This window comes from Lepisma saccharinum, chromosome 27 (genome assembly GCF_977018435.1).
Source record: "Lepisma saccharinum chromosome 27, izLepSacc3.1, whole genome shotgun sequence".
NCBI classification, from domain to species: domain Eukaryota; kingdom Metazoa; phylum Arthropoda; class Insecta; order Zygentoma; family Lepismatidae; genus Lepisma; species Lepisma saccharinum.
In genome coordinates, this window is record NC_139255.1 from 12,564,818 (window position 1) to 12,580,373 (window position 15,556).

The 15,556-nt window shown below is 38.6% G+C and overlaps 1 protein-coding gene across 1 annotated transcript in view; it reads left to right on the top strand.

Moving 5' to 3' along the window:
- The first annotated feature begins 423 nt into the window (after positions 1 to 423).
- Positions 424 to 15,556, top strand: part of LOC145979968 (dipeptidase 1-like) — a 109,059-nt gene continuing 93,926 nt past the window's right edge. The window contains exon 1 of the mRNA XM_083112906.1: positions 424 to 553. Within this exon, the coding sequence (XP_082969032.1) occupies positions 424 to 553 (130 nt within the window). The remainder of the gene's footprint in view (positions 554 to 15,556) is intronic.

Genomic DNA, 15,556 nt, shown 5'->3' on the forward strand with positions numbered 1-15,556 from the left:
ATCTATGCTACATGCATAGGGATAAAGAAGGCGGTGAGGAGGCGGCCTGCAAGATATACCTGTTCATGTTCTACGATTTCGAGGTGACGCAGTTCACACCGTAAGTCGGCCGACCCTAGACATATACGTATATGCACGAACCCTGTATGTGCCTGGTGCAGCAAGTGTGCAGTGCATGCATCCACGACACGGATATGATGAAAGGTTGCGTACAGTGTGGTATTTAACAGCAGTGCTTCGAAGAAGAGGATCCCGTGCAACAGTTTATGTACTACGTGTTCGTGGAGCGACCTTACTTCAAGAGGATTGTGTTGGTGGCCCACAATTTCCAAGCCTACGACGGTATGATCGTGTTGTTCGATTTGCTGAAGAGGGATGTGTAAGCACCTTAGGTGATCATGGACGGTACAAAAAAAACTGTTTATGACCGTGGGGAAGAAAGTGTGCTTCCTGGACTCTTTGAACTACCTGCAGATGCCGCTGTCGAGTATCTCCAACACATTCGAATTGGAAGAGGCAAAGGGATTCTATCCACATCTGTTCAACACCGAAGGTAACTGAAACTAAAAAGGTCCCTTCCCCAACGAGCGGTTCTTCGATCCGGACAACATGTCACCGAAGCAGCGCGATAAAAATTCTACGAGTGGTACAACTGAGCATCGAAGGAGTGCGACCTGTACAACAACGCCTACGAGTGTCGGAAGTATTGCTTTCAGGACGTCACCGTTCTTCGGAGTGGAGTGCTCAAATTTCGCCAGTACTTCCTAGGCATCGCCCATATAGACATTCTACAGGACTGCTTCACCATTGATTCGGCATACTCCCTGGTGTACCGAAGACATTTCCTCTCGGACAACACCATAGTGTGATTCCTCGCGATTGCTATTGCAACATTGGCAATCAGAGCAAGATCGATCTGAAGTGGTTGTTGCACTTGGAGAAGACGGATAACGTAGAGCTTGAGTATGCTGGTAAAGAATGGGAGCATGTGGCTGTAAATGGGATTCCGGTGGACGGTTACGACGAAACTACGAGGACTATCTACCAGTTCCGTGGGTGCAACTTCCACGGATGTTCATCCTGCTACAAGGAGCGATCGAGAATATCCAAGCCGACCCTCATGACCGACACAATAGGTGCTCGGTAAGAGCGAACCCAGAGGGTGACATCGAACCTTCGAACATTGTGCTACACCGTGGTAGAAATGTGGGAGTGCCCGTTCCCGAGAATATCTATGGGACTACCTAATATCAGTCTGTTTGCCTTCATTTATAACCAGAAAACATTATTTCTTTCTATATTTCGCCATCACAAATTGTTTCTGTTGAGGTTGGGGAATCGATTTTAAGACCCTGTAACGCACGATACCAGTACACCGCAGAAACCTCTTGTACTCAACATGTAGTTTAAAATATGAAAGTCAACTACGTATTAAGGTATTTTTGCTTAACAAAAATCTCGTATTCGTAATCACTATCAGTTATGTGAAACGTGCGTGGAATTACACATGGATGTGCAAGTAGTTCGTTCGTGTGTTCAGAAGTTCAAAGTCCTGAGAAACGTTGAATAATGAAGAGAGGCCAAGCACAAGTCTTTTCAATATCACGAGTGGGAAAGACAAAGACACCTCAAAAACAAAGCTGGGTATTTGCCATTTCAGTTTTCGTGATTTGAGAAATACGGATACGAGAATTTGTTAAATTAAAAGATCTATGCCGTGGGAATGTTATTGTTTGAACTTTACGTTCAGTACTAGTGGCTCACCCTCCATTAGTTAGTGAGTGTAAGGAGAAATGTTTGTTTATGTGTTGAGATGAGAGTGATTTACGGGTGTAGTGCGAGACATAAATTTGTTTACTTTCCTAGTGTATACAGTGTAATGTTATATATTACATGTTAGTGAGTTACAAGATGAATATCGATATAATATCATGTAGACAAAAATAGTGTAAATTGTGTCATTCACATGAATGATTATTATTATTCGGAATCCACTTAGGACTAACTTAAGTGTAATTGATCACCAAAAATGCACATTTACGTGGTATCCTTACATTCAGTTTTTTTATAACATCATATTGTGCATAAATTACAGCACTCGTCTTTGCACCTTTAATTTCAATTGTATATCTTGCCGCCAGCGAAATGAAAATTCCTTGCGGACTATGTCCAAATCCACTCGATCGACATTTTATACTTTCAGGAAGTTTGCATTGTAGATTTTAACTTACTGTATGGGTACGAAGCTATTGTAAGCTTGGGAACAAGCGGGAGAGGGACGGCAATTTTAATCAAAAGTGGTAAGAAATACAAAATGTAAAGAAATTAGTCGATGGGAGTTGAATTAATTTTTAAAGTCAACGCTATATTTTTATTAATATTTACTCCCCCTCCGGACAGTAAAATAGGTTGATAAGAGAACAATATTACCAGGCTGAGATAGTATACTTACTTACAAATAATGATTCGTGTATAATCCTAGGCGGTGATTTTAACCAACTGATGCGACCATGTGATTGCGTAGGAAAGTTTCAAAAAAATTAGCATTAACGACTTTGATCAGTGATTTACAACTGAAGGACATCTGGACCGAAAAACGAAAGGACATAGTGTTTACATATTTCAATAACAAAGCAGGTTCTCGACTCGACAGATCTATACAGTTGGTCATAATATAAAATATTTGACGACAATAGATGTTTTGCCGGTAACTTTTTCAGATCTTATAGCAATCAGAATTACTATTAATCTACAAGAATCTAAATTAGTTTGGAGTCCGTCATATTGGTAAATGAACTCTGGCCTACTTGAACATCCTAATGTTAATGATATGTTTGAAGAAAAATGGAAGTATTGGTGCCGGCAACAAAAACACTATACTGATTACAATACGTGGTGGGTAAAATACGTAAAACCTCGAATTAAATTCTTTTTTTCAATTGCTAGGGAAAGAGAGTGCACGTTACCGGAACTTAATGTTGAACTTCTTTTACAAATGTTTACATGAGTTACGTATACGACCTGATGTCACCGAACATTATCCACAGATACAAAAATAGAAATCACAAATCCTTACGTTGCAACGGCGTCACTTGAAAGGTATAAGAATAAGAGCTACTCCTGAGTCATCCTTGCAAGATGAACGAACCTCTCTATTTCACTATGTATCACGTCACTGTCGATGAGGTGTATGAAACACTGCGTACTTGTAACGTTAACAGAATTCCTGGAAACGATGGCATAGACTACAAATTTTATATACTTTCTTTTGATACCATCAAACATGAATTGGTCAAGATAATACAAAATGCATTTCGAAACAGATGTGTGCTTCAAATTGAAGGTATAATTATATTAATTCCCAAAAAACGCGACCGAGTGCAGTAACTGACTTTAGACCCTTTACTGTGTTAAACCGCGACTATAAGATTATGGCCAAGGTCTTGGCTAATAGACTGAAACCTATATTATCTTCCTTACTCAGTACACAGCAAGCATGTATCAGTAAAACTCAAAATACTATATTTTCAACGTGGCGGGTATACGTGATATAATGTCTTATTATGAAATGCAACAAACATCAGCATGTGTACTATCATTTGATCTTACAATAGCTTTTGACCTTGTAATTCACTAATATTTGCTTGAAGTACTTCGAGCCTATCTCTTCAGTGAAGCTACAGCGCCTTGAATAACGTAGTGTGGAAAACGACCCAACAAACTGGTTCCCCAGACGGATGAGAATCATAGATGGCAGTGCGATCAATGTTGGTGCTAATTTTCTCATAAAAGTAATGCGGCTTTGTTAGTTTTTGGAATATATGATGTAGATTTGTTTGTCTTGAAAGGCGGTACGGGAATTGATGGAAACAGTTATATTTGTGGATTGATTTGCAGTCACGAAATGGCATTAATTTGAAAAGAAAAGTAAAATAAAAGGAATAAATAAATAGCATGCGTGCGTAACACAAGAAGAAACATCGCAATGTGATTCCGAACGTCAGGTCTTGGACTGTGTATTAGAGTTTATTTTTCTATGTTATTAGAATATAAATAGTATCCTGAGGGATATTTCATACCGAGGCGACAAACCACAAGTGTCGCTTGAAAGCGAGCAGTCGAAAATCAATGCAGCCTTTCGAACCGTAGGGACACAAGCTCTGACTGCACCGTTTCCTCAAGGAGATTTTACCACGCGACACGCGAAAAACGATACGAGGATTTCACATCAAAGCGACAAGGGTCATTCGGTCCAAGGCAACTTTCATACCGAAGCGACACATGTTGCTTGGAAAGGAACCAGTCAAGAGCAACATTTCACATCGTAAGGGCATGAAGGGAAGCACAGGCCAGCGTTCGGTTGGTGAAATCCTCAAGCGATAGGTGTCGCGTGTCGCTTGTCGCTTTGGAGCGCAATATCACTAAAGCAAGACAATTATTGCATCGCGTATGCGCGAACAACAAACCACGGAAACATGTTGCAAGCTATTGAGGAAATGGCCCAGTTTGAGCGACGCAGAAGCGACAAAGCGACAAGTGTGGCTTATCGTGTCGCCTAGATCTGTTGTTGTAATGTGCGGTTTATCGTGTCGCCTATCTGTTGTTCGCAAGCAACGCTTGCTAATAGACTGAAGGCACCATGTCCAGTGCCGTAGCGTGATTCTATGAAAGGTGTAAGGCTTCCTTAGATAAACCTGATCTGAATATTGGATAAAGAAAACCCAAAGATATCTTAATTAAATAGAATCTATTTGAATGTAAGTCATGCATGGGCATACTCAATTTCAAACATAAAATGCACACACTCTATGTTAACAATAATAGCACATGTATGTATTACTTAATGAAAATTCTCATTTATAATGTAACTCAATCCGACGATCCTTTAGTCTGAACACCTCCATCACGTCGTCGTAGAATCGGGAGTTTCTGGTCAATGTCTTTGGCAGCTCCTTTTCAATGGATATCAGTCCCATGTCAGATTTCCTTGCCTGAGTCTGTTCGCTGCTTTGAAATGTATGATTCCTCTTCAGTGCAGAGAACGACCTTTCCACCGACGAGCTTGAGGCAGGAACAGTGAGGAACAATTCTGTTAGTTTGTACACTTGTTCAACAGCTTCATTCAAATGGGTAGTGCGCAGGTACTCATGAAGTTCAAACACACTCTTTACTCGATATGAAATCTTTGTTTGAACTGTTCTTAATTTTATATATTTATAATTATAACGAAACTTCTATCAAGCATACAAAGTACACACTTCCCTTTATTAAACTATATTCTTTGTTTGCAATAAATAACAAAAAATATTTCAAATCATTTTTTATAATGGAATTTAAGAAACATTTTTCAAAATGTTCTTGGAGTGGAAGAAGAAATGTTTACAAAAAGTTACAAAATACGTAAGGTAGAGGGTCCGAATTTCGTTCCCCCTCGGTATGTCGGCCCTGCAGCCAGAAGCGCAGTCGGCGCCAGCACTCCAGGATAGAGAAAGGCAAGCAGAGTGAGTTGTGAAAATTTTGGGTTCAAGACAATCTATGGTCCGTTGTAACGAAGAAGTTTCGGTTTTGCGATGAGGTGAGTTGTTGCATATCATTGTTGGAAGTCATTTACGCCCAGTATGAGTGTAGGTTTTGTATTTCCTGGATGTCATTGGCGCAGGTACGTTGTCAATATAGGAGGGTGTGTGCGTTGTGTTGCGTCAAAGTCACTTGTTGAAAAGATGGGAACCGCCATGTTAGTTTGAGGGTTGTTCGTAATTTCGTCCCCCGTCATGTTCCTAATTTCATCCATATGCACAAATATCTCATATGATTCCACGAAACATGCTCCGGCGTAAGAAAATGTGAGCAATTTACTTGTGATACTTGCTTGGAAGGTTAAAGGCTCGTCTTACATATAAATAATAACTTAAGTTTATTATCTTCAAGTAAACATAATATTGTTTCTGATATGTGCTAAATTTATGTTTTCAGTTTGCTACATTCAACTAATTATGTTCATTCTTTTCTAATAACCTTTTGAAAGTAACATGAATACCTTGGCAAATCATTATTACCCTCTTTTTTTACCTTGTTTAGTGGGGACAAGATTAGGCACACTCTTTTGCTTTTGCAATATGTGAGTACTTACGAAATGTATTTGTTTTGGCACTAACAATAGATTATACAAGCGCTTTGTCTTAGTTCACAGGTGAAGAGGTAGTTGACGAAGGTAATGGAAAACTTTGGAGCTCTTACGTCATTTTATATGGTCTGCAGGTACGCAAAAGTGACTAAGGGACGATATTTGGGCCACTCCCTTCCTTTTTGTTTATCTAACTGAAGGCATGCACAACGTTATTTTCTTTCTCAATGTCCAAAATACCAATAAGCTATGTTTAGCTGTCTACACTATTATTTCTATAGTATTCATCACAATGTATGTACATTCAACTACAGTACATTGCTATTATTACATTTAACTTGACTTTTCTTGCACATTAACGGTTATGTTCTAGTCCTTAAATTCTAGATAGATTTTTTTATTCGCAAAATCAAGTAGGGTGATGCTGTACCTGAATTATTAAATATATGATAAAATGTTTGTGAAAACCTATTATATGCCACCCCAAAATCCCATACCGAAGTTACTGCCGTTAAGGAAATATTTTTAACATAGAGAGATGGATGAAGCTTGAATGGGAAAATTAGGCACGAAAACTAGAAATATATTCCTGGTTGTAGAAACAGTCCCTTTCTCTTTATGGCGCCATGCGAAATGCCAAAAGTGTCAGAAACACCTTCCCTATGACGTTATTCGATGTAGGATCGAATGATATAATATTTTGTTTGCAAGAGGAATTGAATGTTGCGTGTTTTCGTGGAAGTAAGAACACAGTGTTTTAAAATTATGCTAACGGTTTCAACCCGTTATTATATTCATAAATTGTCTAAATAAGATACAACTTTACACATATGTAATATAACTGTACAAGTTTAAATGTCAATGGTTATCGCGAAGTTAACTTACAAATGTTCAATGTGAGCACCCTTCTTTACTCTGAACTCTGCACACGTCAATACGGTAATACAACTCCATTCGGACACATTTCACCATGTATCAAAAAGTTTTCATCAGTAACTTGCACCGTTGCGGTAATGCGGTGAATCTAATAAAGTTCTTTGCTGGTGAATCTTCATGAAATCTTGTAGGAAACTGACGTTGCACACTCTCGGAAAATGCTTTCTCGTCACACCACTGGCAGCCATTTTACAACTTGTCAGCCAAGCACTTGGCGGCCGTTCCCTGCAATAATAATAATAATAATAATAATAATAATAATAATAATAATAATAATAATTATAATTAAGGATGTGTTCGAATGTATTTCACGGGATATTCGATCGGTGATTATGAATAGATAGTAAATATGCCTTCTAGGTCACCCCTGATTTTTTGACCTCTAAGAAAATCTCACGAAAACCTCAAAAACTCACTTTCTCTCCACGTTGAGCGCCTCATTTATTGTGCTGACGATGTTTCACAGCGCAGAAAAGCCGGTACGAGTAAATACACTTTCTCATCCTTGAAGTACGAATGCGCCTTATCGTAATTTTCCAAGTCCGGCCATGTTTATATATCGTGACCTTTGTAAACCTCTCGGGAACGATGTGCCACACACACGCGCGGGCGCGCCTCTCATTATTTCTGTATTGTGACGCAAGCAAACAAAACAAATAATAATTGTTTTTTAGGATTCCTGGCCCCAATAACCCCGCCACGGTGCGTGGTGCCCAACCAAAAAAGGTTCTAACGGCTGCGGTTATAGATAACCACACCTCTATAGAGTTTCACGTGTTTTTTTTTTCTCAAACTTCCATGAAACTCTACAGAGGACCTCCGTAATGCATGCAACGTGTACTAACGACTCTAGTGTTATTTGATGTTGTATTTTTGATATAGAGTTTATTGTGAGATAGATTAAAAAAAAATGTTTATTTTAATATTTTCTTGATGAAAGTTGGAGAAATGTGTTACAAACAAAAAAATTGCATGTTTTTTTTCTAGTGCGTATGTATATGTGTTTTGATGTTCGACAGCATCTGAAACGATAAAGTAAAAAAAAAGAATTTCATTGTTAATTTTCTCATGTAAAAAAAAAACAACAAAATTTTGTGCAAATTCTGATTGTCTCGTGCTATAGTGCAAAAAAACTGATGAAAGAAAATGCTCATTGTAACTGATAGGATGAAAAAAAGATATTGTAACTGATAACTGGTGAAATTCGTATTGTGCATATTATCATTGTAACTGATTGTGCTAGTACAAAAATTCTTATTGTAACTGATTGTGCAAGTGCAAGAAAAAAATGTTAAACTTGTTAAAACTGCTCTGTGACCCTCTCGTTCTTCACGTCATGGATGAAGGACTTCTCGGCGACCAGGATGACGCTGCACACGGTATCCTCGGGCAGCGCGTCGTGGAACTCGCAGACGACCTTGATGTTGGATCGATCGTTGACCACCACCTGCTTCCGCTTCGTGGTATTGATGACGAACATGGGTCTGCGTGCTTTGAATTCGCTGGGCGTGTAGTACATGTCCACGTTCCCCTCGGTCACGCGTTTGTAAGCAGAGAATGCTTCGTAAAGTTTGAGATAATCATCTTTGGTCATGTCGAGGTTGTAATTCTCGCGCAGGAACACTTCGTTCCTGCCATTCTTCAGATAAACATTCTTGATCTTGCAGTCGTCGAACTTGCTGGAATCTTTTTCCTGATTCTTGTCCCTCCCGGTTATAACCCTCTGCCCACAAATGCATTGAATGTGCTGGTAACATTGCAACTGATGTCATGCCTGGATTTGATTGGCTGTTATGCTCAGAGCCGCCAGGAGGAAACGAGCACGGTTTGTCTTGAGGCAACGGTCACGGGGAAAAGAGCGGTGTAGCTCTGACTGTAAACGTGTATGGTAAGTGTGGCAATATGATGGGGAATTTACGTAGTGTGGTTCCTTTAAAATTCTATAGTTTATTTGTTCATTTCTTTACCCTATATTAGGTTTTTGTTATTCTAACTTCTAATTAAATTAATATTAGTTTGGGTATTGAGGAACCTATTCTTAGAATTCTCGGTCGTATGGCCGCATTCACTATACACGCATTGACCCCTAATTACTTGTCAATTTATGTTGTAGAATATAAATTTCAGTTGCATATCCTACAGTTGTGTGATTATGGATATATAAAGAAAGGGAATTTATTTACTTTTTGATTGTTACAATTCTATAAAAGTACTTTGCACTGTTAAAATAAAAAGGAAAAGATCTAAGTTTCTGGTTTTGAATTCGTAACTAATTTCCTAGAATAATGGACTCTGATAACAGCTTGCTTTCACTGTGCCTCTGTATGGTAGATCCTGCTTTATGCAGTTGAGGTTGAGCGTGTTGAATATGAGTAAATGGGCTTTTTTTACAGCTTAGTTGCAAGAGAGCATGGTTTAGTTCTGGGAAATTTTTGTTACGAATATTTGTAATTGATAGTATCTTTAATTGCAGATTGGTTTGATCAAATTTGAAAATCAGAAGGTGGATAGTTGGTTGTTCGAAAGCATTAAAGATGAGTCATGCGACCGGCAATCCCTTCCACACGGTTGACTTGACTGGTGTGCCAGACACATTGCTGCCACTTGCTGGTGACTGCACTATGTACCAGGGCTTACCTATAAGTTCCACACTTTATGAAGGTCAGTCATTAAACCCGTTTTCACCTGCCTTGCCAAAACCTCCTTTGCAATTTGGTGATGTCCGAAAGGTGGAAACTTCAGTCAAACTGACTTATAGTAGATTTCCCCATAAACCATGTTGGGTGAACAAAAGACCGTCCCAGAATTTAATAGATTTTTCTGCTGAATCGTCTTCTCAAGACGATTCCTACTGTACTTCAATATTCTCTGGAAGAGCTATGAATAAGTTGTCTAATAATATGGCACAATTTACCTTGAATCACTTTCTGCGAAATATTCCCAATTTGAACGATGAAAAGGCTGAAAATATCTTTAGATTTTTGTATTCCGTTCAAATGCTTATAGAAAAGAAAATGTTTCCGGTAAAAGATATTTTGATTGCTGTAAAATCTAAAGTTCAATGTAGAATTAGTAAAATATGGTTACAACATATTCAAGAAGGTTCCAAGTGGGACGTAATTCTAGACAGTATTGTAAAACAATTTTGTAACAGTCTAAGTGTGCATATCTGAAAAGGTATTAAGAAAGCAAGAAATTTCAGAAGACCCGGTGGATTTCCTGGATACTAGGTTAAGAGGAGTCAAGATCTTGCGAGTGAAATTTTCAGAAGAAGAGTTCGTTGGACTCATGATTGATAGACTTCATCCCTCTCTGTCTCAACAATTGTTATTTTCGGACACTCCTACTTCAATTCACGAGTTGAGAAATAAACATAAGATATTTCAAAAACATGCTTATCTTTGTCGTGAATATTTCATAGAATGTAAGAACTTTAGTAAGACACAAACTGGGAATTCGGTTAGAGATGGGAATTCATTAAGAAACAATCAGTGCTTTCCTGTAGTTCCCCAGCAAAAACAAAGTTTTTCGAAGTATAAGAACACTTATATGATGCCTCAATATAACAATAGAGACCTTTTCGTTAAAGTAAAAGCCTTGTTTGTGGAAGGAAAATTGGCTAACATTCCCACTCCGCTATGTTTAGATACAGGGTGTTCTGAAAATGTTATAAGCCAAGGATTTTTAGAACGCATTCAACAAATTTGTAAAGTGGAAGTAAGAGAAAAGAATCTGAACGTCATCCTAGGGAACGATGAACAGTTAAAGTTGACGCAAGTAGTGTGTGTGCCTGTTCAACTGGGGTCCCTCACGTGGCCAGTGGAACTGTATGTGTCTCCGACATTACCTGTAAATGTGATATTGGGAGTAAAGTTTCATATCAGAACGAAGATGGTGTTTCGTATGGACAAAGCCTTGTTAGAATTTGAAACCCTGCCTCAAAAATGTCCTATTATGTGGAACTGTGACAGCATTTTTAATACTGGACGTGTTTTGCAGGAAAATCCCCCCTCTACGTCTACAGTAAAATCCCGTTTCCATGATCGTACTACTATCAAGTTTTCTTCAAATGCATCAAGAAGAGGACCAGGACGACAACTAGGCAAGAAGACTGCTGTACCCAGTGACAGATCCAGTTATGGAAATTGGAAGAATCCACGCAATCGGGAGACATTCCCTGATGTGCCATCGCAAGATGAGAACTATTTTGCACATCAACTTGGCGAGTGTAAAAATCAATTTCGTGATGTCATTTGTGATAAGATTGGGGTTATAAAAGATTTTGTGTACCATATTCACATGAAAGATAATGTGCCAGTTAGATCAGCCCCTTATTTATTGAATGTCGAGAAGGAGAAAGAACTAGAAGCTATAATATCAGACTTGTTAGCCCAAAATGTAATTGAACCTTCTAACAGCCCGTATGCTAGTCCTTGTTTCCTGATTGACTCTAAAAACAACACCAAACGTCTTGTCGTAAATTATTCAGAGGTTAACCGACATATTATGTTTGACGCTTATCCTCCATGTGTTTTGGAAGAAAGTTTGTCTAAAATAAGTCAGGGCACAGTTTTTTCTGTTCTTCATTTTAAACGGGCATTCAATCAAATCCCAATTAATGAAGAAAGTAAGAAAGTAACAGCCTTCGTCTCACAGTCGGGACAATGGCAGTATCGTACCTTACCATTTGGTTTAAGCGTAGGTCCAAGTGCTCTAGCGAGAGTTATGCAAATTATGTTTGGTCATCTTAAAGGAGAAATTTTATTTTGGTATTGTGATGATTTGATAATCTTTAGCCCAGATAAAGCCAGTCATTTGAAACATCTCAAAATTGTACTAGATATATTACATAAATATGGTGTTACAATTTCTCCTTCTAAAAGTCAATTCATGCAGGATGAAATATTTTTCCTAGGTTTTAAAATTTCTCAGGGAAACTTGCAACTAGACCTCAAAAGAGTAGAAGCTATTCATAATATCAGTCCTCCTAAAAATTTAAGAGCTTTGATGAAACTATTGGGCTTTTTACAATATTTTGCGAAATTTATACCTAATTTCCAACAAGTTGTAGCCCCTCTTAATGACTTAAAGAAAAAGAATGTGAAGTTTAAATGGGGATCTTTAGAACAAAACGCTCTGGATCATATTAAACTTCTTTTTGAACAACATGTTGTACTTAAATTGCCTGATATGAATAAAGATTTTGTTGTCCAAACCGACGGTAGTTTGACAGGCTATGGAGCAATTCTGCTTCAAGAGGACGAATTTGGTAATTTACGTCCTGTGTTTTTCACTCGAAACGTTTGAAAGATCGAGATAAAAATCGTACGATATATGATATTGAATTATGGAGCCTAATGTTAGCTTTGGATAAGTTTCATTATTATATGAGAGCTAGGCCATTTAAAATTCAAGTAGATAGCATGAATGTTGCTTGGATGATCAAGCAGGCAACAAAGTTCACTAAATATGCTCGTTATTTGGAAAAGTTGTTATCATTTAGTTTTGAAATGGAACATATTCCTGCTAAAAATAACGTATGTTCCGATTTATTGTCCAGGATGTATGATAATAAGAATTTTGACAGAGAGACGCATGATTTGGAAGAGCTCACAAACCTCAATTTGACAATGTTGTCTCATCCTTTGTATAGTAATATTTTGTCGGGCGAACAATACAAAGACGAAATCTTGAAACCTATAATAGATAATATTCGTCAAAATAAAGATGTAAAATATTATAAAATGGTCAAGGATGTTTTGTACAAAAAAAAAAAAGTATCGGGGATGCCTTATAGAATTTGTGTACCTAGTAACACTCAAAAATCCTTGATTAAGTATTTTCAGAACAATATTTATAGTGGAGCACATTGTGGTTGGTTTAAAACCTTGAAAAGAGTACAGAAACATTTTACTTGGGACAATATGAAGTCGATGGTTAAAGAGTTCTGTCAAACCTGCGACTTGAGTTAGAAAGCTAAAGAACGAAATGAGAATCCTGTTAACATTTTATTTTCACGTGTAATAACGATACCCAGCCAAAGATATCATGTAGATATTGTGGGACCATTGCCACGGTCTAAGAATTTTAAATATATTTTATTAATAGTTGATTCTGCAACCAAATTTGTTCATTTGGAAGGGTTAAGAGTTTTGAACTCCAGAGTTATAGTTGATAAACTTTACGAGTTGTTTATGAACAGCGGTTTGTGCATGGAAGTGGTTAGTGACAATGCCTTTTACTTTGTCTCGCAATATTTCACATCATTTTTGTACAATTTTGGAATTATACATATTACATGTACCGAATATAATCCTCAGAGCAATTTAGCGGAGAGATATATTAAAGTTTCGAATTCTCAGCCTATACGTTCGGTTCTCGTAGTTTTCTTGCCGTCACCCGCTTGAGACTATCAACTTTTTCTAATACTCACCTTTTTGTTTGTAATGGTTATTTTATATATACGCTTGAGACGTTTGAGAAAAAAAGAACGTTTTTTCAAATTTTATAATTTAGATTCTCGACCGTTGATTTTTTTGGATTTTTTTCTTCTTGTTGCAAATCTGAAATTTTCCCCTTATTAGCCTCTGAGACGTCTAGATAAACGTTTATTTTATTCCTATACTTTCCATGGTTTGGTTTTTGAGTCATGTCAATGGTCACGAATCCGAAATCACCTTGGTTCCAACAGTGGGAGCAGAATTTAGAAAATAGATTGTAATTCATGTCAGCCCCTACGTAATCATCATGTGCGTGTTTTCAATTGGTGTGGTCTTGTCGAAACAAGCAAATAAAATTAGCATTATCACGTAGCAGTTGTTTCGGAACCTTGGAAAAAGTTTGTGCCAGGTAGAAACAATCTAATCCTTTGTGACGACCTCGAGTGAGAAAATTACGAATCTCGTTTTGATTTTCCAGGATCATGTCGTTGAACACCACAACGGAATTCTTGAGACAATCGTCCAGTGGAATGATTTCAGATACGAAAGTTGCAATGTCCAGTCCCTCGTACAGTTTCATAAGTTGCTGGTATTTCGGTTGTTCGAGGCTTTTCGAAAATACGTAGAGGTGTCTGTTTTCCCAGTCTAACCAATTGGGTGCGAGGATAAAATTATCAATGAGCAGTGTCGTCTTTCCGCACCCTGAAGGTCCTACGATCAGACACCGTATGCTGTCGGGGAGCAATTCGCCGTTCCTTTTTTTCGTTTGACTTTCCGAATCAGTTAAACGTTTTACAGCATTCTACGTACTCATAGAATCACTTCGTTCGAATCGATCCAACTCGTTCCCGGAAGTCCCAGCCATTTCACCAAAGTTTGTCACCTCTCTTACGCAAAACTTTTTCGATAAGGTACGTGTCGGAGTATTTAGTTTTAGAGAGTTCCTCCTCGTAGAAGCTCCTAAATAAAATTTCACCGCCACTGTCCTTTATTATATACGTGTGACGGTTCCCGGGTAAAACGCGAACCACGGTAAAAAGTTCCGTGCTCCAGTTTCGTGTGAAACCCCTGTCGAACGTTCGCTTCAATTTACTGATCCTCACCTGGTCTCCATTTTTGTATTTAGGTCTTTTTGTCGTGGGTGTTTACTTTGGGCAGTAAACGGTAGAAATTAAACGCTGCTCGTCGGACTTCGTAACGTCAGCTGGCTTCATGCCTATCGTTCTATGCCGTGTGTGATTATAGTCGTTGACGAGTTCCGGAAGAATGGTGACCCACTTGTAGCTTCCCTGAAGCGTAAAGCGTGACCACATGCGCGATTTCAGAGTCCGATTAAATCTTTCCACGATGCTGGCTTTGACGTCACTGAAGGTCGAGTAATGTTGAACGTCGTGTTTCCGAATAAACTGCCTGAACGTGGCTTTGTAGAATTCCTTCCCGTTGTCCGAGTGCAGAAACCAAGGTCGTCTGCCGCTTTAGCGAAAAATTAATTTGAATGCTTCCGTGACGCATGTTCCCGTTTTGGCTTTCAAAGGTACTACCCATGCGAATTTCGAAAATGTGTCTATGACGGTGAGGAGGTACTTGTTGCCCTTGTTCAATTTATGTACATTTCTTAACTTGCCGCTACTCATCTCCACGAGGTCACTTTCCCAGAGGTCATCGATGCCCTTGGTTACCACCGCCAAACGTTCGTAGTTGCGGCGTGCAGGTTTATGCAATTCTTCGACGATGGCTTGCCTAGACATTTTTTTTAGAGATTACGTTTGAAGAGAAGAACGAGCGTGATGGGATTCAAAGAGGGTGGCATCTCGCTCGTGTTTTGAATGATCAGCTTATCGCCGGCACTCACGTCGAAAACGGTAAGATCTTCGTCTTCGTGTATTTCATATATGTTGCGCTTTTGGTTCCAACGTGCCAGAGGAATGTTTCCTGCTTTCTGGACACCACGATTCGATATCAAGGTCATGGTGGGAACGCTAGCTTTTCTGCCGTGAGACCAGTACGAAAATTCGTGTATCTGAATCGTGCCATCGAGGAGAAACTTGTAATACGG